The following is a 22,461-nucleotide window of genomic DNA, read 5'->3' as shown; positions in this document are numbered from 1 at the left end:
TTAGGGCTCGATATATCATCGATAGTTGATATTCTCCAATTTTTGTAGACTTATGTAACTATGGCACCGAGGTGGAACCGCGATGATAAATAACACGGTGTAACACTGATCATAAACTGTTTAACAGCCAGTTTGACCAAACTTTTTAAGTGGAAATTAATTTAATTAAATAAATTTAATTTAATTTTGTATTTAATTCTCATTTAAATAATTTTCAGTTTCAATAAACCATTTATTTAAGTGAGTAAAAGGTGGATGTAAAACAGACTAGGCCAGCGAAAGTTTTCATTTGTACTGAGAGCTTTTGAAAGCTTTGGCACGCTGTGTTGTAAAAGCAGGACTGGTATACAAGTAAGCAGCAGATACACAATGATCAGGTGATTAAACGTGTAACACCTCTGAGTGTGGTTATTCTAATTTAATTTTTATTTAAATGAAGAGCATAGGTCACTTAAATCAAAATTAAAAATTGATTGGTGAAACCAAAAATTCGAAAATTAAAGTAATTTTCACTTAAATAATTTGGTGAAACTGCCTGTTAGTCACTACTTCGAAATTAATGTTTAATTCCGAGTAAAACTAGGTACGTACATACCACTTATAGATATGAATGATATGAATTTTCCAAAGATTCCTTCCAAAATTACTTCGATGTAATTTCACAAAAAATTTGAATCCGTTGCATTGAATTCACTTTGAGGTTTCAATAGTTTGTATAGAAAAATTTGAATTTGTCTCTATAAAAGATGTCATAACTTCATAACTATTTTATTGATTTTAATGAATGGTTTTACTCGGAATTAAACATTCTCCGAAGTAACTAGGGGAGATTATTTTCTTTTGAAATTTGGCAAAAAATGTTGTAGAAGCTTAGAAAGAAAAGTTGCTATGTCCCATTTTAAAAATTTTACAGGAGAGGAAAAAATCTTCTTATGGCCATTTTCTTTAACTATTTCGCCAGACTTTGAATCAAACATTTTGCGTGTTTAAAGCAAAGCAAAACTCCATAAGAATCAGAAGGATTCGATATTTATTAAAAGATGTCGTATTATTTTGGCCTTATCGGATTTGTAGAGTTTCTTTTGGGCTTAGCAAATTGTTCTTTTATTGCTTATGAAAAGGAAAAAATAAAATAAGTACCTTTATAATTTTCGAAACGATGCATATTCAATTTCTATAGCCTCCTATATCAAAATATGAGTTTTTATAAAAAGTGGACTTAGCAACTTTTCACTCTAAGCTAGCGATATGTATTTACGTATGTATGTACATAAACATCCAGACAGCAAAATATCCGGAAACGTATCCGAAAATGGAAACAATTTCGTATAAAAACCTGATGTTTCATCCGTTTTCCGATTCCGTTTTCGGACGTTTTTCAGATCAATTCTCCCACTAAAGTGTATGTGCAGAAAACTATCGAAAATGTTGTAAAACGGATGCGCTTTCAGCTGTTTTCCTGAAATTTGTCTGATTCAATTTTTCGTTGAAAACGATTTCATTATGAACTTCACAGAAACTTTCTCATAGTTACAGGACACCAAACCAAAAACAAATTTAATATTCAGCAATTATTTCAACTTGAATAACTAATTTTAATGTGTTGCTTCTGACGGAATTCGAACCTGGGACCTCCTGAAAGCTACAACAATAGTAGCACACTTCTCTGCACACTCAGCTACTGGCGAATATGTATACATGTTTTCAAATACTCAGTTTGAACAAATATTTTAAAATTATTGTTTTGAAATAAGATGATGACATTTTTCGGATACGAAAAATGAACAAATATGAAAATCGTTTTCTGAACATTTCCGGAAACGAAAAATTTACGAAAACTGCACTTTCGGCAAAAAGTACGTTTCTCTGCTGGCTGGGTATCTACGACGTGCTCACAAAACTTTTTGTTTCTTTAAACAGCAAAAATAAAAATTGTTTAGGCTGGGTTTTTTGGACCTATTCATATTCAAATTCTAGGCTAAGCCCAACATTGGCCTACGTTTTAATCAGCTTATTCTTGACTAAGTCCAAAAATTGGCTAAACTAAGTTAAGTTGAGTAGGAGAAACTACTTTAAGGATAAGTTGAGGATTGGAGGGTGTTGGAAAAATTTTGAAAAAAGTTTCGTGAGTTACTCGGCCAGCTCTACGACCTGTACTTGGTCACTTAAAAATTGCGTGCAATTTTTTTTTTTTTTTTTGTAACACCGTGTAATTTTCCGCGATAACTTAAAGGTGAGACACACAACAGTCAGAGGCGTCGCCTGTGCGTATTATTTCATATATGGGCTATTTTTACCGTAATATATTTTTAGTTCAGCCATGTAATCCGTGGAGCCTGAATGATTTACATATGTAGATTTAAAAAAAAAAGTACATTAATTTTTATTTCAGTTCATTAATGTATAGTATAATCCATTTTTTCAGAATTTATAGAAAATTATATTGTCTGAAATAAAAAAATTATAAATCAAAAATTAAAAATGTTAGTTCATTGAAGTTGGGGAAATCTTTACCTAATCTCCCCCTGGCTATGCCACTGACTCCAGTAGTTGTACATTTGTACCTTAAACTTTGTTGTCTTAAACAATAACTACTTTGAATAAAATTAAAATTTCTATTCTACACCTTTCGGTTTTTCGTCTCCACCAGTTTCTGAAGCGTCGCCGTCAAGCTGTTGATCGCATCAATTTTCAGACGTTCAATACTCTCCTGCTGTAGTAGCGACATTTTATGGAATTGCATTTGCTCACGGTGCAGTTCCTTTTGGCACTGAATTTTCTCACGCTCCACCTCCAGCTTCCGTTCAAAATAGTCCTTCCACCACGTCCCATCGTCCTGTGACCCATTGCATATCGGCGGGAACTCGTCATTATCACATTTTCCGCGGCTGCCAACGTGTTCGTAGCCATTCGTGTGTTGTATCTCCAGCGGCAGCTCAGCAGGGCTGAATTCCAACTTTTGCTGCTTCAGCACAGACATAACCGTCGAATCCTCATCGAACTCATCATTAAATTTATCCAAGTCTATTGCGGCCGTGTTGGCCAATAGCGCCAATTGATTCCCTTCACTATATTGGGGCGTAACTTCAGTTTGTAGGGAAGGCGTCTGCAATTGACTACAATTGACTTCTAGTGATTGTTGAAAACTAATCGGCAAGGGCTGCGGCTGCGGCTGCGGTTGTGGCTGCTGTTGCGGCTGCTGGTGCTGGTGCTGTTGCCGTTCCGACTGCGGCTGCTGCTTCTGCTGTGGCAGCTCTTGCTGCTGCTGCTGCTGCTCTACCGGCGGTTTGTGATTAGACGCCGATTGGTATTGGAAATCGCTCATATCCACTTTTTTGTCCTTCAAGTACTTGTGCATATCTTCGAAGAATTCCCATTGCACACATCCACTTGTAATCTTCTTAGGTAAGTTTTTACTGTAGGTAATAATTATATTGTGCCATTTCTTTTGCACTTTTGCTTCGCTGTAGTGAAAGCCTAAATTTTGGAGTTCTCGTGTGATGTGAAGCCAAAGTTCAGTCCGTTTTTGTCGACCCTCAGAAAACTTGGCCTGCATAGAACCACGTACGTGTATTAGCGCACGTGTAGCTTCCGTAGTCCAAGCACGTTCATAGCTGCCGCGTCTACCCAGTCTTAAATTTTGGCCATTGGTACGTTCAGCTATCTCAAGTACCGAATCATCGTTAAGATCGTCATCGCTGATCTGATAGTATTCTGGAAGATGAATAACAAATAAGAGAGAATACTTGTTTAGTTTAGGAATTAAGCAAGACAACGAAAAAAAGGAACAGCAAAAGCACAAAATAAATCGTACGCTGACGGGCAGCGGTTGTATTGTTGTACCAAGGGATAATATTACGATTTCTACAAGGGATAATATTACGATTTCTGGTAAGCGATATTCATAGATAAAGTTGTAAAATTTTCCGAACCACAATTGGTGTATGTAGCCTGTTAGTTAACATTGCATTTATTACAAACTTTTTCGGTGCATATTGGCCAATCTTAGAGATGAACGATACCATGCAGGTATCGATACCTTTACTTGAAAGTAGTATCGTAAGAAAATATCGATACATGAAAAATATCGGATATAAAGTAACGATACCTACTCGTAACGGTAATTTTGGCTGTGAAGGTCTTCCGTATGGGATGGGTGGGTTTAAATTGAATTTTTTAAGTTCGAATAATAAAAGTTTAAAGTTGACGAAATTCCCGGTTTATATTTCTTATAATAAAAATTAACGGATTTTTTTTGGTGAGTTCTTAAAATGCTTAAATTTCGATACAAAATTTCTGGGCTTGGCGTTGAACATTTTGGTTTTTTCTTTGTCATCCACGTTTTGCAAACATCTGTTAAAAAAGTTCATTTCATACTAGTTTCAGGAAAAAATTTACGTCTTCAATATTTGAAGGCAAGGCAAATTTTCGACTTTGATCGTGGCACGAGCGCCCGATAAAAATCGGCGCATTTCGTACAATTTGATTGTTCTACAATGAGCAATAGAGTATTCACATTATCGGTACAGCAATATAAATTTTGGTTGATTATAGTCAGCACAATTTTGACTAAGATTTCCGCATTTCGAAAAATTGTGTTTTTTCACATTATCGGTACATGAAATGCGACGACAATCGGATGATTGCGCCGATAATGGGATCAATCGATCCAGTTATTATTTACTCAAATAATAGATAATTGTTATTTGAGGCGAAGATCATGCAGAAGGTGACAAGGTGATCACAAGTTTATAGTAAATTTCTATGAATCTTGAACAAACTTGACAAGGATATTTATTCTAATATTCGCATTACGTATGGCAACTGGGTAGGGTACTGACTGTCGGCTACTGTGTCTAGTAGCGCAATATTTTGTTTCCCGCTTATGAAGATTTTGTTATTTCTTTATTGGAGCAAAGTTGCCCAGTTGATTTGTATAAAGTTAGTAAACCACCTTATCTCAAAAAAAAAATAATAACAATAAAATAAAAGAACGATAAAATTATTTTTTACACTTTGTTTTCCACAACTAATTAGCGGCAAAACAAACAGCAAATCTTGGATATATGCGATTTATTTTTCATGTTGGTTCGCTAAGTTTATATACAGCGGCGAACAAGATAGTAGCAGCGAAATTCAAAATGATGCTGTTGGCAACTTTTGTTTATTTATTGTTAAAAAATTTCATTTAATTTATGGGTCGATCTATATACATACATATATCAGAAATCACATAAATAAAAGTTTCAGAGCTTGCACAAAGTTCACAAAAACTAATTAAACTTAAAAAAATGCCCATCAAAATTTAAATTTTTTTAGTTAGATTTACTAGAAACAGTTTGAGTAAGCAGTTTTGTAGCTCATTCAATTTTAGTATAATAAAGTGGAAGTTTCAAGTCACTAAAAATTAACGCTAATTTTTTTAGATTTTTTTGTGGAGGGTGTTTTTCCATATAACGCATGAACAAAATTTGTTTTCCGTATCATTAGAGCAGCTGATTTGATTTATTTTTTTCTTTTTCAAATTATTCGCTCTCTAAAATGTCAAATATTTTTTCATTTCTTCTCACATAAATTGTCAAAATCTTTTTGCATGTGAAACATTTTCCCATACAAAACAAGCGATTAAAAAGGTACGTGTGGAACGTTCACCTAACTCCGCAGCACAAACGCTGGTTACTGGGCCTTGCATATGATGGATCAATCCATCAATGCTTCGAGAAGCAAACAAAATTTACCAGTAAAGAAAGTCGCACGAACTTTTTTTCCAAATCTTTTTTTATTTAATTTTTAATCAAAATCAAAACAGTTTTTGACAATTTAGATAAGCAACAACAAAATACACATAAATGTTGGTTTTGCTCTAATACCTGTTTGATAACCTTTTAAGTTGAAATTTCTTTGACTGTTTCAAAAAAATTTAAAAGGTTAGTGATCTCATTTAAGAAAGGTACTCATAGATCAATACATAAATCATGACTTTCAATCACTTCACTTCTCTAGCTGACAAATTTCATTATAAATGACTACTCAATCAAGAAAAATTAAAAGGTGTTAGAGAGTTTAAAAATTCTGTGGCGAATCTTGCTTGCTTCTGTGGATATTCAGAAACGACAGTATCGATGCCATAGTAAACATTTTCTTATCCGGGCAACATTATAACCATTATTTCCTTATTAACTATCGTACATTGTTTATTTTTTAGACACGAAATTGCTCAGTCCTTCAAGTGGTTTTGATTACTTACACTAGGCTGAGGTTGAACGACCCAGTCGACTAAATTTACATCTCGCAAAACAAACTCTTAGTGTACTTATCTTAATTTTTGGGTCTGGAGAGAGTTCTTGACCTTACCTAACTTGCAAAAGAAATGTGAAATAATCTCACATTTAATTAAAACAATTCGTCGGCAATGATTTTTTTTAAGTTTTCGAGGATTTTAAAATCATATATACATGTAAAATTGAAAATAAAAACAATTAAGTTCTTCAAAAATATTGTACCCAGCATACCAGCGGAGTCCGATAATAGACCGAAAAGGTGACCTTACGGGTTTTCAAAATTTTCTTAATTTTGTTTATAATTAATAAGTATTAAAGAGTTTTTTGCGGTTCTCTTTTCAGGAATATTCGAAAACGACGATCAGTTTCTTCTTGATTGAAAATTTCTTTTCAATTCACAGACAAGATAAAAAAAATACTTTGAGTGCCTTCTCACCCCATATTCGGAGCCCTCCGAAAACACTCATTCGAGGTGTTAACGTGGGAGTCCCTTTTAACTCCATAATCGGGGTACTCCGAAAACTTATTTAAAGGAGTTACTGCGGTCGTCGGTTTTTATTCCATATTCAGAGCGCTCCGCACTTGCTGCCTATTGAAATGAAGGTAGCAATGCTTTGTTCAATGTAGAACTCCATGCAAATATTTCAAAAGTGGTCTAATGATTTTTAAATTTGAAATGTTCGTGCAAAGTTTCAGCAGTTTCGAGCACTTTAATTCGATACATGACTTGTTCCTGTACGATTAGCAGAAGGCTGGGAATAAGGGCCTTGTCTTATAATAATAAATAGTATAGATTTTTAATTAATAAAATTTATTTGTTGAATTGGTACACTGTTACCGTTTTGGTATATTCTGCTTTTACGATTTTCTCATTACTTTCATACTATTTTTGGTTTTAAGTTTCTGTACTTCTTTGAGTTATGAAATAGTTGGTCAGATTAGGCAAGACCATCTATCTTCCACATGTCTTAAAGCCAGGTTATGCAAGACTTACACTTAACTTACCTAAAAACTTAGAAACGATTACCCAGCGTGCCACCTATTACCTTTACTCTTTTATTTTATTCTCAGCACTTGCGTTTATACACGTAAAATTTTAAACGTTTATATATGTTGGTTAAAAATTTATACAAAATTACAATGGAAATAAATGTATTTACGCGTTTCAATTGTTTGTGGTTTTTATTTTATTTAATGTCTTTATTTAGAAGTTCCGTTTTCTATTACCAGATGAATTACATTTCTACAAAAAATCGAAAATACGAACAGATGCAGTAACAAGTAATTTTTAGCAAAAAAAAACCGACTTAAAAAAATATATATATATATTTCATGATCCAATGATCGGATCTAAATCAAATTAGTATGGGAATGTCTTCGGAATGTCAAAATAATGTGTTTGTTGTAAACAAGGCGAATTCATTTTACAAAAAAACACATCATTTTGGCATTCAGAAGGACTACGGCGAAAATCTAAATTCGCCAGCGACACCACCTTGTATAAATTCGCATTGATGTGGCGCAAGCTAATTTTGGGAAAGCGCTCATAGCCGTTTTTCATTTTCCTTTCCAACGTTTAAAAAATCTTGAGTAAAGTGTTTTGCACATGTTTCACTATATCCCTGGCTCTTTCATAGTCTCTAATGTTTTTTGCTTTATTTGAACTTTATTGTCATTATACGTAGTGACTTTGCAGAGAGATCAAGCCATTTATGAATCTTGTTACGGTCTCATTTCGCTGCCATGTGAAACATGTTTTTCGCACTCATTGATTATCCTTCTACTGTCTTCTTTTTCTATATAGCCAACATTTCCCTTTTAAACAAAAATTAAAAATCACGTTACTTTTAATGACATTGAGCTCGTTCGCTTCCAAGGAAATTATTTCAGCATTATAATATACAACGAGATCACTTTTAGTGGAATGCTAGTTGAGATATCATAGTAGATTTTAGTATACTTAAGGCTGGTTTTCACTATGTCAAATTCAGTGGCATTTGCCGTCAAATAAGTGAAAACACATTGTCAAATGGGATCAGAATGCGGTTTATCGATTGATTTGGATCAGGATAGGTCTTTAGTCGTGTACATGCGCTGCGAAATCGGTTGTATGTCAGTTTTTGGCCCATAATATCATCGGCAAAGGTATGGATAAAGGAGATGAAGTTGTGTCAAAATATGTCGCCAAATTTTGGCGTCAAAATATGACATATGAAAACCAGTCGTTAGTTCGGCTCTTGTGAATTTTTTTGATTTGGCTTAGAAATAGTCCACATTTCATTCCGCGTACGTTATAGAGAGGAATTTTTTTTTAAATATGTGAAAAATTATATAGTAGCATGATTCTCTCAAGGCTCTCTTTGAATTTAGAAACTTAACTCAGAAATCAAAAATCTATAGTTCTCTAAGTTTCTGAGTGAAGTTGTTTTTTGCGTAACTGCATACACGACCTGCCCATTTGCCAGATATGCCATTTTCAAGTCAAGTCTAAAAGCCTGATTTCGGCAACTTAACTTAACTTAACGGAACTTATAACTTAGAAAATCAAAATTAAGCAGATTTCGACCGGGTCAAAGGAATTTATATTATTAGGAAGTTGAATCGAGGAAATGAATTTAATATGGTCCTTGAGCCAGTTAAGCTTGTCTACGGAATCGCGCCAAATTGGACCCTTCAATGGGTTTTTATTATTAAGTCTCTTACAATATGTTCATGAACAAATTGTTAACGCGCTTATTAAAAAAAACAAATGAAGAATTTTCGGAATGGTTTTCAGAAGCTGGAGATTGTTTTGAGCACAGAAAGCAACTTCTGAATTTCATGGTAACCGTATTACTGTTTAAAAACGCGAAATGGTTGGCTGGAGATGAAGCCCAAGCAAACATGGAGCGTCTTAAACTCTACCCAGAATTAGAGCGTATGACGGTAGAGCGGTCGGCGGTAAGTGAACAGCTGTAAAGTTGCCGCAGTGAAATCCGTCAGAGTAAACACAATTGCGGCGCCGACAGTTGTCATTTTGATTTCAAAATTATCATTAAAATTAAACATTGTTTCGGTACGTGCATGTTTAAATTTTCTGGAAATAAAAACGGATAACAACATATCCGAACTTGCGAAAATAATCAAAATTACTACAATGAACACTCAATCAACATTGTGCCGTCCCCGGTGGGCGGTAAAAATAGAAACATATTTAAATCAACCGAAAAACGTCGGCGATAAAACCGCTGCCGCCGCAAATATTAGCCATTCCATATGCCTTTGTGAGTTTTAAATTTGACAGCGGTTAACCGTCGACCGCTTACCATCGTCCGCTGCAATTCTGGGTAGAGCTTTAAACAGAATTAATTGAAAAGATTAAATGTGTGATTAAAATGATTTTAATATGCCATAAGACTGCTTACACAAAATTTTTTATAGAAATTCGAATTAAAAATCTTGAAATTTTAAAGAGTTTGTTGTTTTTTTATGTTTCGTGCAAACTCTATACAAAATTAATAAACACTAAAAAAAAACAAAAATAGTAAAATTTGGTACAAATGTTGTACTGCTATTATTTTGGGCAGTACTATATTCGTTTTCTTATAATATGGTAAAATGTCAATAATTTCCCTTGCCCGGATTGTCTGGCTTAAAACCCGGTCGAAATCTGCTTAATTTTGATTTTCTAAGTTATAAGTTCCGTTAAGTTAAGTTGCCGAAATCAGGCTTTTAGACTTGACTTGAAAATGGCATATCTGGCAAATGGGCAGGTCGTGTATGCAGTTACGCAAAAAACAACTTCCCTCAGAAACTTGGAGAACTATAGATTTTTGATTTCTGAGTTAAGTTTCTAAATTCAAAGAGAGCCTTGAGAGAATCATGCTACTATATAATTTTTCACATATTTAAAAAAAAATTCCTCTCTATAACGTACGCGGAATGAAATGTGGACTATTTCTAAGCCAAATCAAAAAAATTCACAAGAGCCGAACTAACGACTGGTTTTCATATGTCATATTTTGACGCACAACTTTATCTCCTTTATCCATACCTTTGCCGATGATATTATGGGCGAAAAACTGACATACAACCGATTTCGCAGCGCATGTCCACGACTAAAGACCTATCCTGATCCAAATCAATCGATAAACCGCATTCTGATCCCATTTGACAATGTGTTTTCACTTATTTGAGGGCAAATGCCACTGAATTTGACATAGTGAAAACCAGCCTTAAGTATACTAAAATCTACTATGATATCTCAACTAGCATTCCACTAAAAGTGATTTCGTTGTATATTATAATGCTGAAATAATTTCCTTGGAAGCGAACGAGCTCAATGTCATTAAAAGTAGTGTGATTTTTCATTTTTGTTTAAAAAGGAAATGTTGGCTATATAGATTAGGAAGACAGTAGAAGGAAAATCCATGAGTGCGAAAAAACATGTTTCACATGGCAGCGAAATGAGACCGTAACATGATTCATAAATTGCTTGATCTCTCTGCAAAGTCACTACGTATAATGACAATAAAGTTCAAATAAAGCAAAAAACATTAGAGACTATGAAAGAGCCAGGGATATAGTGAAACATGTGCAAAACACTTTACTCAAGATTTTTTAAACGTTGAAAGGAAAATGAAAAACGGCTATGAGCGCGTTCCCAAAATTCGCTTGCACCACATCAATGCGAATGTATACAAGGTGGTGTCACTGGCGAATTTAGATTTTCGCCGTAGTCCTTCTGAATGCCAAAATGATGTGTTTTTTTTGTAAAATGAATGCGCCTTGTTTACAACAAACACATTATTTTGACATTTGAGGTTATATAATGAAAACATCAAATTTTTTGCTCATTTCCAATTATGGCATCATTTTCATTTGTTGCGATTCGATTTTTCTTTCTCGAGATATACCAGTTTTAATGCGCAGTACTTCGATATTACGTCGTACGTATGAGTCATCATAGCATGTGTAGAGGCTATTCAATCGTTATGAGCGAAAAATTTTGTGTATTGATTTATGTATGTATTCTTGTAAATATTCTTAATTTTTTGCTTTTGTTAAATACAAACTCGTTATGAAAAAAGCATCTTTTGATTTTAGTGTGATAAACCGCTTTTTTGATAAGTTTTTGGTGCTTTTTGAAAATCAAAAGTTGGCAACACTGGCTGTAAGCTCAGGATATACCATGAAGTTTACATTGGCTTTATCTACCGAATATAATTAACGAATGACTTTACCGCTCGCGATGTCATCCATAGTTTTTAAATCGTGCTTTAATAAGTTATTCCGAGCCGATTTAATCAAGTGGAAGTAGTCGCAAAGACAGTGGATTTTTTTCCATTGAAAATAAAGGACGGACTTTCCGCGGAGACATTTAAAAGTTTAAAGAGACGAACGTTGGTTGGGCCTTGATCGCATTAATGGCTTTGACGCTTAAGCTGAGGCCTTCAACCGTTTTAATATTATCCGTTAAGGAATTCAAAAGACTTGAAGCCGACATACCGCCTTTTACCATATAATAGGAAAGGACATATTTCCAATCCGCCGCGATGGCTTTCACCATGAAAAAACCACATTTGTCGGCAACATTGAGGTCGCGATTACCGTCACCAATATCCACGAAACCGTCAATAATGTCTCTACTTTTATTGTAAACGAGATCTTTTTTAATAGAAATTTCGCCGAATAATATTTCGCAAAACCGCTCGGAGGGAGAAATTTCAGAAATAGGGTTGCCAGATTTTTCATGCTAAAAAAATCAGTACTTTTCAGTACATTTTTTTTTCAAAGCAAAATTATGAATGTATGTATCAGAAATACCTTAAAACGCCAGAGTAGTTGTTTTTAACAATATTTTGGTATATAAATAAAATATAGTTCATAAGAAAAGTTTTATTCATTTTAACATGGGTGTACACATCATTATACACAGTATTTTATATTTACGACATTTTTGAATAGCAATAATGAGATCATTTCCATATGCAGCGTTTGAATAGTCGAAGAATTCTACATTTTTCATTTTAAAATTACTTTTAATATTAAGTTCAATTTAAAAATTTTAATTAGAAGCCGGTTTCTTTCTTTGCGCCAGGTAGAAAACTTTATACTTAAGATCCTCTCAGTTGCTTCGTTTGAGTGTGGTATTGAAAAAAAATACATATTTTTTCAAACTGTGGAAAAGGGCTTCATCTATAATTCCTCATGTCTTAAATTAATTTTTTCAACAACACAAAAACTTTGAAGGACTAAGAATTCCCTAAAAAGAGTATCTAACTCTATATCTTGTATGCAAAACTCTTTTGCAATATGAATAAATTGTTAAAAAAAAATTGTAAGTTATAGGCAAAACCCATTCGAATATTCAAATTTGTTGTTATTAAACTGAGTTATTTTCGAGATAACTAGCAACACTCGAAAAAAACGTCAGCCTTCTTTTTAAATAATTAAACCAGCAACATATCGAGGGCTTACATATATTCAATACCCTCTATCGGCATTTTTCACAAAAATGAGATTCTAATATAAAAATCCACCTAAGACTTAACTGTCCTCGGTGATGTTAATGCTGACCTTGTATCACGCTTGACAGAACAATTTACTTTTAAATTGCAAAGTCAGAATTAACACCGGTGATGACAAATAAGACCCAGATAGGTTCTAACATCACAAAGTTGTTTTTGTGAAAATTGCAGACAGAGGATATTGAATATAAGCCCTCAATATTAGGGTTGTTCCAGAAGCTACTTGTAGAAAAACTCGTGCAAAGTTCAAACTGTGAGCGTATATCAAAGAAACTCTAAAACTTACTTGTGGAACGCGTATGTGTAACTGGAAGCTGCCTCGAGTAGCTAGTGGAACAAACCTATTATCGCAACTGATACGTAACGCCCGGCGATATGCCCATAAAACGATTGATATTTCTTTTTGTATTAATTTTTTAATTATCTTCTTACTTTTTACAGTACAGTTTAAGGAAGTTCCAACGTTATGTAAAAACCTTAAGAAAATCCTAGTTGTTTGTTTGAATTGGAAATTCAGTACAAATCAGTAAAAATTTTGAAAAATCAGGATATTAGCGTACTGATTGAAGAAATGAATAAAATCAGTACAAGAGTTAAAAAATCAGTACTGTACTGATAAAATCAGTTCGTCTTGCAACCGTATTTCAGAAACGATATGTTTTAAGCTTTCAATTACTTTAGAATCTATGCCCGGCGATACATATTTAATAGGGCGCCATCGAAAAAGGGATTTTTTTGGGAGGAAGTGAAAACTTAAAGTCATCCCGCATACAATTTTAGGCTTTAGTCGACATGTAATTAATATTTTGAGCTAAAGTTGTTTACGTGTCCGTGTAGGAGCTAACCGACCGTACTATCATTCTAGCAAAATTTCAAGCGTCATCGCTACAATCGGGCGAAGCTATTATTGCATATGTTTGCAAACGAGAAATTTGCTGCTTCAACGCGACGATTTCGTTTTGCAACTCTTCAATTCGTATGGATTGCTTTCTCGCGTTATCCTGATAAATACGCGCATCCCGAGCGAAAGGCTCATGGTCGCAGAAACCAGGTTCATTGCTAAGGCTCTCCTCAGTGCCGCGAACATCAAAGCGCTGTCTTTTGACCTCTAAATCAGAGAAATGTTGAAATTCCTCAAGTGACAAGTCGCCTTCCGACTTACATGCTTAACAGGCTGAAGTATTAATTCAGAGGAGCAGCTATTTGGCTCACTCGGAATTTGAGGTGGCAAATTGAACAGAGGAAAAGCCCCCTTTAGAAGTCGGGTTTTTGATAAATATCTCTTATGAAAGTGACGTGAAATTTTTTTATTTGGCGGAAATCGCACTTTCAAACTACAAACTAAGGCCCAATTATTGAAGGCAACTTCCGCCTTCGGGAAGACAAATAGGGTCTGGTCGTCATGGGAAGAGCGGCCCTGAACGCAGCAAATGCGGTACCCCTTTGCCTCCTCAGTAGCATGCTGCAAAACGACATCTTCTTCTGGTCCTAAATATTTTATATGATACATATTATGAAACACACACATCACCGAATGTACCATATTAGCTTATAAATAAAGAATTCGAAAATCAAAATTTCTAAAATCAGTTCGCATCCCTCAAGGAAAAAACTGTTAGAGTATTTATTTCTTCAAGAAAATTGACAGCAAAAGCTTAAAATCCAGCTCTCAATAAAATTCATAAGATATATTTTCATTATAGGTACATTAGGGTGGTCCAAAAAAAAGTAAAGTCGAAAATTTAATGCTCTCACCCCCTAGGATTGTTCTATACCGAAAAAAATATACTCCTGTTTTTTTATTTTAAAATCAAAATATATTTAGACGTCGCTCAAAGCGCTCAAAGTTTCCCATGTATTTTGTATGGGGGAAAAAAAGACTTTTCGTAGAAATGGCATAGAATCCATGGAAATCGAAATTTTTCAATCTGAAAACTCTGCTTCTCTTCAGAAGACTTCAGAGAATAATGCCCAATTGTTTATTTAAACATTTTTTAATTTTAACTATTTTTTAAGGGTCTCCGAAATATCCCAAAAAAAATCAAATATACAAACAGAAATATACAAAAGAAAAAAAGAAAAAATAGTTTAAATTAACAGCCCGATTCTGTGCACTTGATAAATTGAAAATCTTTATAATTTGTCAATTTTTTATTATTTATCAAGAATTGAAATTCTAGCACAGAAATCAAAAGCTCTTTTCTTGAAATTGAATTTTCATGTGAAATGTATAAATTTTGTATATCAATAAATTTGTTTCTAACAGCTAAATAAATCATTTGCCGGCATTCGAACCTGCGATACACGGAATTATGGTCGACATCTCTACCTACTCGGCTACGGCAGTCAAAAGCTTTTTTGCTTTTAAATTCATATTTTTCATATGTGACAATGAAATCACATCCACTCATGTGGAAATCAGTTCCACTCATGTGGAAATCGTAGAGCTTTTTGTTTTATAAATATTGATACAGAATGCGAAGGGAGCTTTTACTTGATAAAAATCTTGATACAATTTCTTTACAAAAAATGTATCAAGAAAACACAGAATTGGGCGGTAAAAAACGTTTAAATAAACAATTGGGCATTATTCTCTGAAGTCCTCTGAAGAGAAGCAGAGTTTTCAGATTGAAAAATTTTGATTTTCATGGATTCTATGCCATTTCTACGAAAAGTATTTGTTCCCCATACAAAATACATGGGAAACTTTGAGCGCTTTGAGCGACCTCTAAATATATTTTGATTTTAAAATAAAAAAACAGGGGTATACTTTTTTCGGTATAGAACAATCCTAGGGGGTGAGAGCATTAAATTTCCGATTTTACTTTTCTCCCATACATTTTTGGACCACCCTAAGGTACATTCATACATACATACATTCATTATACATTCCTATACATACATATCGTCGTTTAAGGTACAAACCGCGTAAAAATTATGGCAAAAAGCTACAACTAACTTAAGTACCAACTAGAATTTAACTATAAACTCCACTTCCTCAATAAATTATTAAATTCATCATTAATTATCCCTATTATACACATACAAAAACAGGCATAAGAATTATACATAATCACTTTCACTAGTCACAAGGACCTGCCCCACCAGTCACACATTTACACACGTTTAAAGTTTTGAAAAACACACAAAGGAGCAAATGACATACATATGTACACACACACAAACAGGCATAATACATACATATGGGTCATTCCACGTAAAATAATAAACGACAAATTTTAAAGTTCCATTTTTATCACTATTTCATTAGTTACCTATAGCTAAATGACTATATTTCATTTATCTGTCTAAAGATATTAAAAATAAAAAGTAGCTGTCTGTAGAAACTTTGACTTCATACATATGTATGTATGTAATCACTTTCACCAGTCACCATGGAATAGCCCATATGTATGCATATTTACTATTTTGGAATGCACTCATTGTATTTTTAAAGAAATTTGATTCACTATTTTAAGTTTTCCTCTGGATGGTATGTACATGCATATACACATACATACATACATACATACATACATACATATTTCTACACACATATGTATGTCCACTGCACTCACTTATCAACTCATTGAACTAAACTGAATCAAAACAACTTACCAAGGTTGAGGGTTGGGACCGCCCCACTCTTCAGTCGCTGGCCTCCAATGGCGTAGTCAGGAAAGTGGTCGCCACAAATAAAGGTGTTGGTTGGGGCAATGTGGGCGTCTGGCGAAATCCCCAGGTTTTGCCTCCACTTTTGGGCCATCCCCTGGTCCTTTGGCCATCCAAACAATTTGGCCTGCAAGCTGGTGATGGGGCAGCCCCGGACGACGCAGCGGCGAATGCTGGACATTTCGTAGGTTTAGAGCGCGCGATTAGGTCAGGAATAAAAATTCGAGTAAGAACCACGTCCGAACGTCTCGGCAAAATTTTCCGTATGAAAGACGTTAGCCTTTTTTCTTTATAATCTTTCATTTCCGCGCATTTATACCAGAGCACGTACCCATATGAATGAGAAGGCGCATTTTAAGTGTGAACTAATTCTCGCCAAAAATTTTGAGTTGCGGTCGAGCAACTACACCCTCGCCGACGAAATGCACCATTCGTCGACGGAATGTCGGCTGCCGCCACATCAAAGGTTGTTCCGTTCCACCACAATGCGACGAAATTTACCATAGTTTAAAGCAAAATGAAAAAATAAGAACGAATAGGAAAAGAGAAACAGAAATCTAATAAGCGATAGGCAGAGGCGGTGCTTGCGAAGACAGGCGCGTGCTTGTGTCGGATCAAAACGAAATCTAAAATAAAAATGGAAGTCAGAACGACAAGTGTAGAGAAAGAAGCGGTAAACGGGGAAAGGAAGGGGCTTTTGTACATTTGCTTGCTTGCCGAAAATATGATATTTGCGTGAAATCGATTTGCTGATTGGANGAAATTGATTTTTGCATACATGTATGCATTTTTCTATTTCAACTAAACATGTATGCATTCTTCTATTTCAGCTAAGTTGATAAGATTTTCTTTAAGCAATATTTTGAGTTTTTCCACAATCGTCTAAAGTCATGTAAAATGGACCTTTTTACAAAACTATTTTATTCTAATAAAATATTATATAATATACGTATACATATAATATTATAAAACTATAGAATAAATGCATGCATAGAAGTCGAAATTATTTTTACTATATGTAATATGTACATATTGTGTACATGCGTATGTATGTACATATGTGCAACTCACAGCAGCATACATACATATGCACATAATTGTGAACTTATTGCCGTCAGAAATTTTAAGGTGCGGTCGAACAAATATACCACTCGTCGACGAAATGCACCACTCGACGCAGTGTTGCCGTTTTGATACATATGTATCCCATTGGATACATTTTCGCCTTAAATTAAATGGGGGATATTTCGTTTTTTTCCTCAGTGTAAATTTGGATACCTTTTCCCATAAGTATTGGTGAGCTGAAGAAATTTTTTTTTTAGTTATGTACGAGCTATTATAACAGTTTTCAGTTTGCTCTCATCTACCAAGAAAAAAAAATTCCTTACTCTTGTCACTTTGAAAAATAAAATTTTTAGCTACATAAACGTGCATTTAATAACACCATATAGTTTTCAAATTTTAAAAAGTTTTCCGACCTGTAGTAGTTATGTAACTGTATTCTCGAGAATCTATTCGTAGTAATAAAAATCGAACATGCGGAAACTTTGGCCCGTAGTTGTAGTCAGTATTTTTCGATTCTTAGAAACAGATCTGGGAAACAAAGGCCCGTAGTTATAGTCAAAATTAAGTCATCACTAAAGTTAATTTCAGCTTTTTTGACAGATATCCTATTGAAAATTTTGTCAAAAAGCTGCTATTAACTTTAGGGTCGACTTAATTATGACTATAACTACGCGCCTTTGCTTCCCAAATCCGTGTCTAAGGATGGGAAAATAATGACTACATGTTTATAAGCTTGTTAAGAGGCCGAGTTTGTTTTCCATAGATGCACTGCGTAAAAATGTCCGCTCTTTTCGGTGGATACATTTGGATACAGTTTTCGATTTTTTATGGATACTTTAAATGCTAACGCAGTGGCAACACTGACTCGACGGACGGTGTCGGCAGAGAAGTGTCGGCGACTGCCACCATACCAAAAATTGTTCCGTGCCACCACACTACAACCAAATTTACCATAGTTCAAAGCAAAATGAAAAAATAAGAACGAAAAGGAAAGAGGAACAGAAATATAATAAGCACTAGCGTGTAGCATAGTTTAAAGCAAAATGAAAAAATAAGAACGAATAGGAAAAGAGAAACAGAAATCTAATAAGCGATAGGCAGAGGCGGTGCTTGCGAAGACAGGCGCGTGCTTGTGTCGGATCAAAACGAAATCTAAAATAAAAATGGAAGTCAGAACGACAAGTGTAGAGAAAGAAGCGGTAAACGGGGAAAGGAGCGGGCTTTTGTACATTTGCTTGCTTGCCGAAAATATATTTGCGTGAAATCGATTTGCTGATTGCAAATTGAATTGCATAAAATTTTTCTATTTCAGCTAAACATGTATGCATTCTTCTATTTCAGCTAAGTTGGTAAGATTTTCTTTAAGCAATATTTTGAGTTTTTCCACGATCCTCTAAAGTCATGTAAAATGGATCTTTTTATAAAACTATTTTATTCTAATGAAATATTATATAATATACGTATACATATAATATTTTAAAACTATAGAATAAATGCATGCATAGAAGTCGAAATTATTCTTACTATATGTAATATGTACATATAGTGCACGTGCATATGTATGTACACACCCTGCAGAAAATCTGACTAGCCTAGAACTAGCGTAGAACTAAACCTTTTGCCGACAGTACCAGTTCTAGCTCAATACCCAAGCTATGCTTTCAACTGTCCAGTTTTACAGGCGATGTCATTGGCGGTGGCAATTGTCGCCCAGTGCATTACTTTGTAACNAGTGCACGTGCATATGTATGTACACACCCTGCAGAAAATCTGACTAGCCTAGAACTAGCGTAGAACTAAACCTTTTGCCGACAGTACCAGTTCTAGCTCAATACCCAAGCTATGCTTTCAACTGTCCAGTTTTACAGGCGATGTCATTGGCGGTGGCAATTGTCGCCCAGTGCATTACTTTGTAACCAGTTTTTAACCGATTCCATTTTGGACAGTTTTTTTTTTATAAGAAAACGTTTTGCACAAGGGTATTATAACTTTGTTCACATAACGGTTATTTGTAACAGGCAAAACGAATCGAGATAGATATGGACAAATGTATACATAAATGATCAGAATGAAAAGAGAAATCGATTAAGCGGTGACTGTCTGTTCGTCCGTTTGTCCACACGATAACTGGAGTAAAAATTTAGATATCTTAAGCAGTGTTTGCATTGTTCAACTTTGCGTTCAACATTTACGTTCAACTCAACGCAGGGATGCACGAAAAAAAAGTTGAATGGCTAAATGTTGGCTGGCAACCAACTTTGTTGAAAGCTTTTAGTTGAAACGCCGTTCAACCAGAAGTTGAATGCAAAGTTGAACAATGCAAACACCTTTTTATGGCGAATATTTTGATAATTTTTCATATTTTGATATTTTTAGCTATTCAACTTTTTTCGTGCAACCCTGCGCTGAGTTGAACGCAAATGTTGAACGCAAAGTTGAACAATGCAAACACACTTTTAACGAAACTTGGTATGTATACTTCTTTTCGGTGTATGACGGACGGTATTGAAAATGGGCAAAATCGGACAATAACCACGCCTACCTCCCATATAACGGTAATTTTCAGAAATACGAAAACTGCGATATTTTAGTAACTACTGAAGATAATTCACTCAAAAGTAATATTTATAATAATTTTTAGACGAAAACTAAGAACACTATAAATTTTTGGAAAATGGGCGTAGCCACGCCCACTTATGGTGACATGTGTATATCTTGGTAACCGCTGCACCAATTTCTTCCAAACTTGGCACAGTTGTTGGCCTTNTCAAAAGTAATATTTATAATAATTTTTAGACGAAAACTAAGAACACTATAAATTTTTGGAAAATGGGCGTAGCCACGCCCACTTATGGTGACATGTGTATATCTTGGTAACCGCTACACCGATTTCTTCCAAATTGCACAGTTGTTGGCCTTGGTACAGCATACCAAATGGCCAAAAATTTTTAAAATCGGACTATAACCACGCCCACATCCTATGTAAAGGTAATTTAGAGAAATACGAAATCTTCGATAAATCAGTAAATATTAAAGCTAACTTATTCAAAATTGATGCTTGCGGCAATTCTTTACCAATAAATACGTTTATGATAAAATTTTGGAAAATGGGCGTGGCACCGCCCACTTATGATCACATATGTGTATATCGGTAACCGTTCTACCAATTTGTACTAAACTCGCTATTTTTATTGTGATTGCCACATAAAAACAAAGCGTTGAAAATTGTTGAAATCGGATTAAAATTACGGCCGCTTTTCATATAACGGTAAATTTCAGAAACTTCAATATTTCGAAATTTAAGGACGCTAATTTACTCAAAATGTATACACCCCGGCTTACCATGTAGCTGTAGCTTTCGGAAATGTGGAAAACATATATTTAATACTTGCGCCGGGTATCTAATGTTCGGCTCCGCCCGAACTTAGACTTTCTTAGTTGTTACTAATCGATTTTTGGACATTTCGTCGTGGTGCATTTCGTCGGCGAGTAGTGTATTTGCTCGACCGCAACTCAAAATTTCTGGCGGCAATTAGGTCGCACTAAAAATGCGCCTTTTAATTCACATACTTTTTCTGGTATACGTTCTCTGGCGTGAGGCTGATAAATTTGAATAGAAGCGGCCTGCCGTATATAACAGAATGGTAGTATTTAATGTTAAAGTACATGGGAACATAAACTCTTATAAGGTAATCTTCTAGAGTTCTTAAGTTACAAGGTGGTGAACTTGTTGCAACGTACAATCGACAAAATTCTACCGGCCTTGGTTAGCCAACAAGAGTGCGCTACAGGTCCAGGTTTTGTAATAGCTTTTTTTGCCGGAACTAGGCAGATTACGCCTTAGTGTTTAGTCCGATTTCAATAATTTTCAATGGTTTGCCTTTATGTGGCAAGCACAATAATTTTACCTGTTTTGATCGAAAGGTTACCGAGATTCACATATGTGATCATAAGTGGGCGGTGCCACGCCCATTTTCCAAAATTTTATAATAAACTATTTTTTGCTAAATATGTACTGCAAACATCAATTTTGAATAAATTAGCTACAGCATTTACTGATTTATCGAAGACTAGCTAATGCCCGCTTGCTTCGCAGCGCCTAATAAGATCATTTACGTTGGCCAATACAAAAAGAGCGTTTAAAAGCAAAAGCGGTCTGTAAAGTAAACATTTTTATTTTAAATTGAAACGAATAAACAGCAGAATCCTCCTCACACATAAGCCAAGAATAGTAGCGCTGTGATACCATATAGAATACTAATCCCTTTCGATGTCCTGAGTTTTACCGATGGTCTTTTTTCCACCTGTGAGATCACTGCCAAGCGTGCGTAATATTCTTCTATGATCTTGCAACTTCAACATTGGTCCGTAAACCAGTTTTCAGTTATAGAACGGCCAAGAAAATCCTCGCCCCCATCCCCCCAGGATGAAAAGTTTTCCCGTACATTGACTAAATGAGTCGTGTGTTCTCTTAAATATCGTTGAAATGAAGCCATTGATAAACCTACCCACCACTTTGCCACTTTTACAATTTACCTTAATATCTATGAACTGGATTCTTTGAGTCTTACTGCTGTACTAACGGCCGCCCCGAGCAATTTCGTCAATCGGAGGTGTATGAGGGCGTCAGGCAAAGGTCCGCTTACACAATGTTGCGGTCTTTACATGCAAACTTAACCGAATGCTCCATTTAGCCATATGAAAAGTAAATTCGTCTAAGATGAATATAGGGCCAAAGCAGACCAAACCCCGTGTGGGTTTCTATATATGTATTTCCGCTGCAGCGCAATTCATTAGGTCACTTTCCGCAAAACCACTGCTTGGCANGAACACCGTGTGGGTTTCTATATATGTATTTCCGCTGCAGCGCAATTCATTAGGTCACTTTCCGCAAAACCACTGCTTGGCATGAAATGAATACGCATTATGAATTT

General features: G+C 35.0%; 1 protein-coding gene across 1 annotated transcript; it reads right to left on the bottom strand.

Annotated features, from left to right (window-relative positions):
• Positions 1–1,878: 1,878 nt before the first annotated feature.
• LOC108365150 (basic-leucine zipper transcription factor A-like) lies at positions 1,879–16,953 on the bottom strand. Its single transcript, XM_017619109.1, has 2 exons — positions 16,409–16,953; positions 1,879–3,714 (listed from the first exon to the last, which is right to left on the bottom strand). The coding sequence occupies exons 1-2, from the start codon at positions 16,641–16,643 to the stop codon at positions 2,621–2,623; spliced, it is 1,329 nt and encodes a 442-aa protein (XP_017474598.1). The 5' UTR covers positions 16,644–16,953; the 3' UTR covers positions 1,879–2,620.
• Positions 16,954–22,461: the final 5,508 nt, after the last annotated feature.

Source organism: Rhagoletis zephyria, unplaced genomic scaffold (genome assembly GCF_001687245.7).
Source record: "Rhagoletis zephyria isolate East Lansing unplaced genomic scaffold, Rhagoletis_zephyria_1.1 Rzeph_scaffold_01787, whole genome shotgun sequence".
In the NCBI taxonomy this organism is placed as follows: domain Eukaryota; kingdom Metazoa; phylum Arthropoda; class Insecta; order Diptera; family Tephritidae; genus Rhagoletis; species Rhagoletis zephyria.
The sequence above is the reverse complement of the archived record's forward strand: the minus strand, read 5'-3'. Positions and strand labels throughout refer to the sequence as shown.